Raw genomic sequence first — 9241 nt, forward strand, 5'->3', positions numbered from 1 at the left:
TTTGTTTTTTGTTTGTTTGTGCAACTTACAACCCCGGAGACTAATTTACGAAAATGTAATCATTTAATCTTGAAGTTTCATATTTAGTCCTTCTAAATTCTTTCGTCATGTTTATCTGTTTAATGGTTCCCATAATATTATGGTTGGGTTCCGATGAGAAGGAAGTGATGGTGATAATGGTAAGAAGCGATCTCCACCATTTAATCAATCCTAATTGAAGATCAACATTAGTGAGATGCATCGAGATGCACCAGATCAATTCGCTTCTAAATCACAATTCATGAATGAGAGTGAAATTAATAGTAATCAAGGGTGAAAATCAATTCTTATGCTTCTCAGCTTAACTCAAAGATCCTTCGTCCAGTATGTTAAGTGCCTTTAAAACAACACCCTTTTGGTGCATTTGTTGGTATCTTAAGAAACATTTTATATCTAATTCGAATCTTTCAAGATGATATCAACTGTGAATTTGTTTAAGGATCGTGCTTACTAGCTGAAAGGACCAAATTTACCTAACTATGTTGAAAAGAGTTGTACACGGATCCTGTATAATAGATGGGGCTAGAGATGAAAATTTGAAACTCGAGTACTCACCTCTTATCTCACGCCTTGACAAGTAATAAGCCGGTGATGTGTATTGATATTTATACATGAAGTTGGTTCAGGGATGATACTCTTCGTCCATGATCTAATCATATAAATTCTACAACATCGTCATTATCATTTACTAATTAATGGGTACCTAATGAGTTCCTCATACCCGACAGAGATTCTTTTCTCTTGAATCAGTTAGGAGTTATACAAGATGGTAAGACAAAAACAGAATGCATAAAAAAGAATAGGGGTAAAATTGTAAATAGTTAACTTTTGCTAGATAGGGGACATGGGTGCACTCCCCCACCCTATTACCTTACCTAGTTGGGACAAAAGTGTCAAACACCATATAACTTAGTTTATTAAAACAATTGAATTGTTATTTCAGTAATCATATTTAATAGCTCAATTATTTACCGACTCTTAAAAAAGGTGTTAACGGGTCAACTTGATCCAACCCATTTTGACCCGTCATAAAAAATGTACGTTTTGGTTTGAGCTTGTTTTGTTTTGTAATCCGACCTATCTGACTCGTCTATTTTGCCACCTACAGTAACGACCAGGGGTGCTCATGGGTGAGGTTGATCGGGTCGAAGATATTTGAACAACCCAACCCAATGCTTGCGGTTTGAAAAATCTTAACCCAATTCAACCCAAACGAAAGTGCAACCCAACCCAAACCGTACGAGTTGGTCGGGTTGATACTTTGGTATATTAAAATATTCTTCTAACCTTGAATATGTTATTCCTTTACTCATAATTTCTTTTTCATCATCAACCATTTGATACAACTATTCCATACTTCTTACGTATATCACATTCAGTTAATTTTCTCAATTTACATATATATGTTTACAGTTACTGAACATATATACGAATTAGTTATATAGAGATGTGAATAGATTAAAAAAATGTGTATATGAATAACGTACGTGATAGTGTAATTGTCTAGTGTATATATTAATATAAATTCAACAATTATATTAAATCCAAGAAATAAATGGATATCGGGTTGTGTTGGGTTCAAATAATAGTAACCCAATATCAACCCGATACATACGGTTTGAAAATTTTACAACTCGATTAGACATCGGATAGCTTCGGATTGAGTTATTTTGCGTTAGGTTGATCGGGTTTTTGAGCACCTCTAGTAACGACAACGAAATTAAAGATGAAATTAGTAAAAGTTTTCAAGTTAAGGATGAAAATGGACAATTCAAACTCTAGGGATGAGAGCCGTATATTTAGCAATAGTCCGGGGACCATTTTGTGATTCATTTTTCAATGCTACTGTTGCATTGTCTCCCTCGCACAAAACAGAGAAGATTTGACTCTCGATTCAACTAAATACGAATCATCCGCCATTGTCTTATAGAGTAAGGTACGCACAAGTATTCTTCAGAATTTTATCATCTTTCTTGTTGATTCAACGGTACGTTTAATATCTGTTCTTAATTGCCTATCTATGCGTGATTGTTTCATTTGATGTTGAACGAACTAAAACTTTTTGCCTTGTGGTTTGTTTACTTTAGGATTTTAGATCTTATCTTCGTGTATTGTTCAATTGCTAGATTTCGTTTATAATTATTGTTTTTGTTTCTGTTTGGTACGAATTACTACTTCTATCAACTCTAATGAACATCTGATTGTAGAAAATTTGCTTATTATCAATCTTTATGTTGAATTTTGATTTTGATTTTGTTTTTGGTGGTTCTCGATGGTTTATTGTTGGACATTTGAGGTGGGTGATTTTATGAGGACATTGGACATAAATGTGAATACATAAAAACTTAGGGTTGATCTATAATCATCTTTGGATGATGCAAAATCTTTTACATCTAATTCAAGTTTATTAAACCGTTTGAAACCTAATTCTAAGGATGTACTGCTCATCTGCTAGTAATAGCTGTGAAGGACTGATGTGGTGCGTGGATGACCGAATTCATTTGTAGCTGTTAGATTGGAATTTCAATTGTGAGACGTGTTTGATGAAATCAACCCCATAATGGGCTATCAGCTATGATCAACCAGGTGTAGGAGGTATCTTGTACTATATGCATATATGTATAAATGGCTATGTAGATTTTTTTCTTCAAAACTTTTTATCTTTGTATTTGTGAATATAGATTTGAGCACAGAGGGAACATGATGAGAAAATTGTGAACTTCTTATAATTCCAATAAGATTTTTTTGGGGGGGTAGAGGGGACAGTACCCCAGGCAAAGATCTCTAAAACTTGAAAAACAACGTATTATTAGGAACCTGTCAGTAGCACTGCCAGACGTCTTAAGTTGATTTGTCCTAGTACATGGTTGTAGTAAGTAGTCTCAACTAATTTATGGTTGCAATTAATGGGCAGCTGTAAGATTTGAGGACCACCATTTGGGTATAAATGACAAGGGGAAGTAGCGGAAATAGGAGTATTGTCTACTTGGGGCTGAAACAAGCACAAACATATATTAGGTAGTGTTTGGAAGTACATAAGATGTTTGGAATTGGAGTTGAAGTCCCCCTACAAACACTTAAGATGATTAAGTAAAACTTCCATGTACCTAGTTAGTCCATTTCATTTTTGAAAATTAGATCTGGTACTATTGATATTAAAAAAAACTTGCACCGATGTTATTGTTCAGCTCAAAATGTGTTTGCTATGATACTAATTTTGTATGTTAACTCTAGTTATTAATTAAGACAATTCTTATCTAATATTGAAGTTCAAAGCTAATCCTTTTGATTCCTGAAGTTCACATATGAGCTCTAATATTGTGAAGTGAAAGTAATTCTTAGTATAGTAGCTTTCTTGCTACTTTTATATGGTACAAGCATGTTAGGGATCAGTACTGTTGCATAAGAATGATGATGAGCTTGTGGATACGTTAATAAAAAAAAATAAGCATTGTAAAATAACACCTAATACTTGTTTACATGCCTACATGAAAGTTGAGCAATTATTTCATGTTCTGTTTTCTAAATTATATTCAGTTGTGGCTTTATGATTGCACAAGTTTGTATTACTTTTCAGCCTACCCATCTAGTTTGTGATAAAATACATGTTGAGGGGTGGGGGATGGATTTCTTAGCATCATCTAGTTTTTGAAGTAAAGGTCTTTAATCTTTGTAATAAGCGACCATGAATTTCTTCTCTCTCTCTCTCTCTCTCTCTCTCTTGTTTACAGAGACCAGTGAACCTTCTGCTCGTTTATGCCAGCAAATATCTTGCATATTTCTTTTATTTCTATTTTTTCTATATTTCGACAAGTTGCCCAAGCTATAGTGACCACTGAGTTTGCCATTCTTTAATGTTATTCTTTACTACTGTTTTGGAGATATAAATGCTATCAGGAAATCTATGATCCAATAGCTAGGTCCTAGATTTTTAATGTAATTAAGGCTTTTTAACTTCTTATCTAATGTTGAGTAAAGCTGAAGATTGTTCCTTTTTATTATATAATGACTTGAGACTTGCACTATCTTTTGTTAACAGCAGAAGTAAGCTTCAGTCTTCAGTCAATTGCTATGCACTATGAGTTTTCTGTCATACTATTGTTCTGTTTTGGACAAATAGATCTGTCCATACTCTAAGATCATATCAGACAATCAAGAGCTGCAGCTGCATAAGGTGGGAGATTTTGAGCCTGATTAACTCAGAAAAGATGGAAGCTTGCCAGACCCTAAACTCAGATACAGGCAGTGGACTAAAACACTACCCTTTGACTCCTCTAAGGCTTGTAAGGGGTCTGGCATGCTTATTGGTTTACCTTTCTACTGCCTTCATGTTCTTAGTATATTTCAGTCCCGTGTTTGCAGTTTTCCTCCGCCTTTTTAGCGTACATTATAGTAGGAAGGCTTCGTCCTTTCTTTTTGGTCTGTGGTTAGCTTTGTGGCCCTTCTTGTTCGAAAAGATTAACAGAACCAAGGTGATTTTTTCTGGAGAGACTGTTCCAGAAAGGGAACGTGTTTTAGTTATTGCCAACCACAGAACAGAAGTTGATTGGATGTATCTTTGGGATCTTGCGCTGCGAAAGGGTTGCCTAGGATGCATCAAATATGTCCTTAAGAGCAGCTTGATGAAGCTACCTGTATTTGGTTGGGGATTTCATGTGTTTGAGTTCATATCAGTGGAGAGAAGGTGGGAAGTAGATGAAACTATCATGCGGAAAATGCTCTCAACCTTTACCAATCCATTGGACCCATTGTGGCTTGCTGTTTTTCCCGAGGGAACTGATTTTACGTAATTCCTCAATATCCCTTTCATCTCATATATGTGTTGCATATCATACTTCCAGCTCGTTCTATTTTTTGTTTGTATAAAATAACTGGCCTTCTTATGCTACAATATCAAATATATATCTGATTAAAAGAGAACCCTGAAAAATACTTGTTAACTCATGTCTTCCATTTGGTGATACTTCCTTCCCCATTTCTTTGTACAACCATCTATCCGGTATTGGTTATGTCTTGTAAATAACTGTCTCTACTCCACTACCACTTGCCCTTTTTGATAACCTGTCTTCCTTATATGCAGAGAACAAAAGTGCATAAAAAGTCAACTTTTTGCTGCAGAAAATGGATTACCTGAACTCAATAATGTGCTGCTTCCTAAAACAAGAGGTTTCTATGCTTGTGTGGAAATCCTAAGGGGGTCTCTGGATGCAGGTTATCCATCTGTATCATTTTTAATCAAGTATCTCATATATCATGAACTCCAAAATTTGATCCTGGAAGGAGATTCTTCATGTCTTTCTCTAAGATATGTTTTGATCATCGTATCTTGACCACTGAAAAATTGGATCTTTATATGTCCCTGAAAAGTTCTATTTTTATGTGGTTAGTCATGAAATGCATGACAAGTAAATTTGTATCTATGCTTGCTATTCAAGCGATGGTGTTGTTTCCATGCTGCAAGACCTATCGACCTTTTACTGATACTATACGTCTTGATCTTCCTCTTCCTCTTTCTCTATCTGTATGCTATGATCCCTCTATCTATATGCCAAGTTTACAAACAAGCCAATTTGTATTCAGCTTTCAGCTCTATCTGCTTTTTATGCTAGTTATTGACATCTGCTCTTTTTTACATGACTGTTTGAGCGTCAGAAATTGCACTTTAGATTAGATCGGAAAAGTAAACTTGATTTTTGATGGTCTAAACTCTTGCTTTTGCCCATTTTGGTCATGGATACTTCTCATGTATCGTTCAATAATATCAAACTATGAAGACAAGTTGGGGAAATTCTTGCTTGTAAATAAGCACTAACTTCATCTTGTACCATCACTATCCCATGTAAGCTTTCTGATCCTCACTGTCACCCCCATGCACCACCAAAATTGTAACAGTATTATCCGCTTTTGGATCATTTCGAATGTGAAATTCTAACATCCATCAAATTCGTATTCGCGTTTGAGTATGGTTTTGCTAATTGAATACAAATTTGTATATGTCTAGAGGAGCAGCTGCACATGATCCCAAATTCTTTTTGATGAGTTGGTATCCAAAAGTTTAGTAATGGCAGCCATGGTTTTTAACAAGGAACCACATTTTTCTTGTTGTAAATTAGGAAGAATTTGGTGTATAGATTTGTTAAGCATGATAGATTACGGGATCTTGAGTTCTGGAGTGAATTTAAAGTTGTTATAGTAACCACTTGTGACAAAATCATCTCTACTATGGTTGCAATATAAATCTAGAAAATATCTTTGCAGGTTTAAAAGGGCCTTTTACCAAATGCTTACCGGGTGTCACTTATCGTACCGGTTGAGCATGGCAAGGACCGAGGATCTTACCTAGTAGGTGAGGGAAAAGACTCTCACCAACAACCCATTTTGATGGCCGAGAATGTTAGCCAATAAGGTAGGTGAGGGTGGTGACTCCTGCTGAAAAGCGCTTACCCGGTAAGCATTTGGTAAACGGCTTACCATGATGGTAGAATGCCTACAGGTTTTAAGCTCTCCTGAGATATCTTAAATGTTGTTTAGTAGAGGTGCTGGCTATAACCCAAGACAGTATACTTCGATAACCAGTTTAATGTACACGAGTGTTGGGTTTTCCTGCTGTACGGCATCTATGTTTTCCTTATCTATTTTATATATTTCCATCACATCTATCCCTGATGCATTTTCTAGTTAACTGTACTCCTTGCTTCCTTGTACACGTTCTCGCCTGTAGCCGCTTGCTTGTTTCTTCTAATTTTTATTTTTGTAAGCCAAAAGTCTTTATAGAAACAGTCTCTGTACTCTTTGGGGGCAGATACAGATATATAACCTAAGATGCTGTATTTGTGTTTTTACATGTTCCTATTTCTCTTAATTTCAGTGTATGACGTGACTATCGCATACAAGAACCGGTGCCCCACTTTCACGGACAACGTGTTTGGCGTTGAACCGTCAGAAGTTCATGTTCATGTTCGACGCATCCCTCTTAAAGACATCCCAGCTTCAGAAAGTGAGTGCAACACGTGGCTATTAGATGCATTTCAACTGAAAGATCAATTGCTTTCGGATTTCATCGCTCAAGGTCATTTTCCTAACCAAGGAACCGAAGGAGATCTTTCGACACTCGGATGCCTGGTAAATTGTACAGCGGTAATAGCGATCACTTCTATATTCACATATCTTTCGTTTTTCTCGTCCCTTTGGTTCAAAGTTTACATTGTTCTGTCTTGTGCATACCTTGCTTGTGCGACTGCTTTCAATTTTCGTCCGTCGCCACTTGTTGAATATGTTACTCGAAAGAAATCGTCTTAGCGTTTATTGGCTTGGAAGAAGAATAAATTCTTGTAAAAGTGAAGTGAAAATGTACATTTTCTTTGTAGGTGTAAATTGGGATGATTACAATTCAATGAAATGAATACCTTCTGTCCTTTTATTGTCAATTGAGCATTGTTTTGTATTGAGTAAAGTCTGAATCATGACAGCTCTGTTTTCCCTTATTAAGCACTCTGGCTTCTTAAAAACGCTTGTCCATACGGTTCCTTAAGTCGACGGTCTTTATGAAAACAGTTTTATATCTCTTGAGAGGTTGCTTGCTAGCTGGTGGTATGGTTACTCGTGTATTTTTTTCAACTTAATTGAAAAAATCATCTTTAGCTAGTTATATTATACACTAGATCTTTTAAAAACTATTCAAGTAGCTGAAAATGTAACAATCTGGACCGGTCCTGTTGTAACCGGTCCCGTCAAAAATACTAATTGTAACTGGTTACGGTAACGGTCCCAGTCCCGGTCCTATATTAAAAAAGCATTTTCTTTTTATATTTTTTTTGATACATTTTTAATACACTTTAAAATATCTAATTAGTTCAATCAAATACACTTAAAAAATACGTTTTATTATAGTTTTATAATTGGTTTTCAATCAAATACATTTAAAAATTATGTTTTATTATAGTTTTATAATTGGTTTTTAATCAAATACACTTAAAAAAAATGTGTTTTATTGTAAATTTGTAATTTGATTTTCAATCAAATACACTTGGGAAGCTAGAAATACATTTAAAATTACATTTTTTTAAAATCGGGCCGGTCCTAGGCTGGGCTTATAACCGGTCCTGGGCTGGGCCTTGTTTTTGGATGAAAACCATAACTAGTCCTTAACCAGCGGTCCCAATCGGTCACGGGCCAAGCCGGTCCCGGTCCCAGTCCTCCGCCAATCCCGAGTCGGGCCGAGCCCATTTGGCCATTTCTTATAATTTTTCCATTAATTTTTCCAATTTTAGGTTATATCATACTGTCATATAATTTATCAGCTATTTTTTTTTATTATCAAACATGAATAATTTATTAGCTAATCTATAGCTTTTCAACTTGCTAGCTAGCGTATCAGCCAACATCTTATCAGATAGTTTGTCAAACATAGCCAAAGTAGCTTTTTAAAAACGTAGTTTATACACCAACTTATAGCTAATCAAATGAGGACTTTTTTAATAAACTCAAAAATAAGTTAGTTTATGGCTTCAAATATGGTCTCAATGAACTCCATCAGTTCTTTTTCCCAATTATGCCCTTTATATTTTACATGAATGATCCAACACACTCTATTTTCTTAGTTTATTTTACATTGTTAAATACAAATTTTGTCCTTGTGGTTTGCATAAATTAACAAGGCTCCTGAAATTTTTTATTACCGAGGGACGTCCCTATAGTTTTATTTTTATAACGGATATGGTTTTTTCTTTAACACCTTCAGTTAAGTTTCCGTTAGCGGGGTCAAATTTGTCTATTCACCATCCTCTTTCCTCAATAACATATTTGAACCCTCAAACTACTTTTCATTTTGTAACATATTTGGTCTCTCAAACTAATTTACATTATTATAGCAAATTTGGTCCCTCAAACTATTTTTATTTTTATAGCAGGTTTGCTCTACCCTCAACTTTCATTTTTAAAATTTGATCCCTTTATTTAACCAATAAAATTTGGTGGCACAGACATTTAATGTCTAAATATATTTAGCAAAATAATTAAATAAAATTTAAATATTAAATTTTACCATGAAATATTTTATCCTTTCAAAAATATCAGTTCCATGAAATCTTTTAGTTCAATTAAAACATAATTTTGATAAATATTTTTTAATCAGTTGAAAATTAAAAAAACTTTTAAATTAAATATCCGACAATATATTAAATAAATAAGACATAAAAATATA

The 9241-nt window shown here is 34.7% G+C and overlaps 1 protein-coding gene across 4 annotated transcripts; it reads left to right on the plus strand.

Moving 5' to 3' along the window:
* The first annotated feature begins 1921 nt into the window (after window positions 1-1921).
* Window positions 1922-7464, plus strand: LOC112510341 (probable 1-acyl-sn-glycerol-3-phosphate acyltransferase 4). 4 transcript variants are annotated; one of them, XM_025115735.1, is made up of 4 exons: window positions 1922-1975; window positions 4079-4825; window positions 5120-5250; window positions 6908-7464. In XM_025115735.1, exons 2-4 carry the CDS (start codon window positions 4248-4250, stop codon window positions 7336-7338), a joined length of 1140 nt encoding a protein of 379 aa, XP_024971503.1. In that variant the 5' UTR covers window positions 1922-1975; window positions 4079-4247; the 3' UTR covers window positions 7339-7464. The 4 variants fall into 4 exon arrangements, with proteins under 4 accessions (XP_024971503.1, XP_024971504.1, XP_024971506.1 ...); XM_025115736.1 differs by having other exon boundaries at window positions 1925-1975; window positions 4082-4825; XM_025115738.1 differs by lacking the exon at window positions 1922-1975 and adding an exon at window positions 2012-2026 and having other exon boundaries at window positions 4082-4825.
* The last annotated feature ends 1777 nt before the right edge of the window (window positions 7465-9241 follow it).

Source organism: Cynara cardunculus (genome assembly GCF_001531365.2).
Source record: "Cynara cardunculus var. scolymus isolate 2C chromosome LG 3, CcrdV1, whole genome shotgun sequence".
Taxonomy (NCBI): domain Eukaryota; kingdom Viridiplantae; phylum Streptophyta; class Magnoliopsida; order Asterales; family Asteraceae; genus Cynara; species Cynara cardunculus.

What these genes read in the sequence shown, in the direction of transcription:
- LOC112510341 (XM_025115735.1), top strand. Translation starts at nt 4,248, where the DNA reads ATGGAAGCTTGCCAGACCCTAAACTCAGATACAGGCAGTGGACTAAAA. An exon ending in CCCGAGGGAACTGATTTTAC is followed by an intron (nt 4,826 to 5,119) that starts GTAATTCCTCAA and finishes CCTTATATGCAG; the next exon opens with AGAACAAAAGTGCATAAAAA. An exon ending in AAGGGGGTCTCTGGATGCAG is followed by an intron (nt 5,251 to 6,907) that starts GTTATCCATCTG and finishes TCTTAATTTCAG; the next exon opens with TGTATGACGTGACTATCGCA.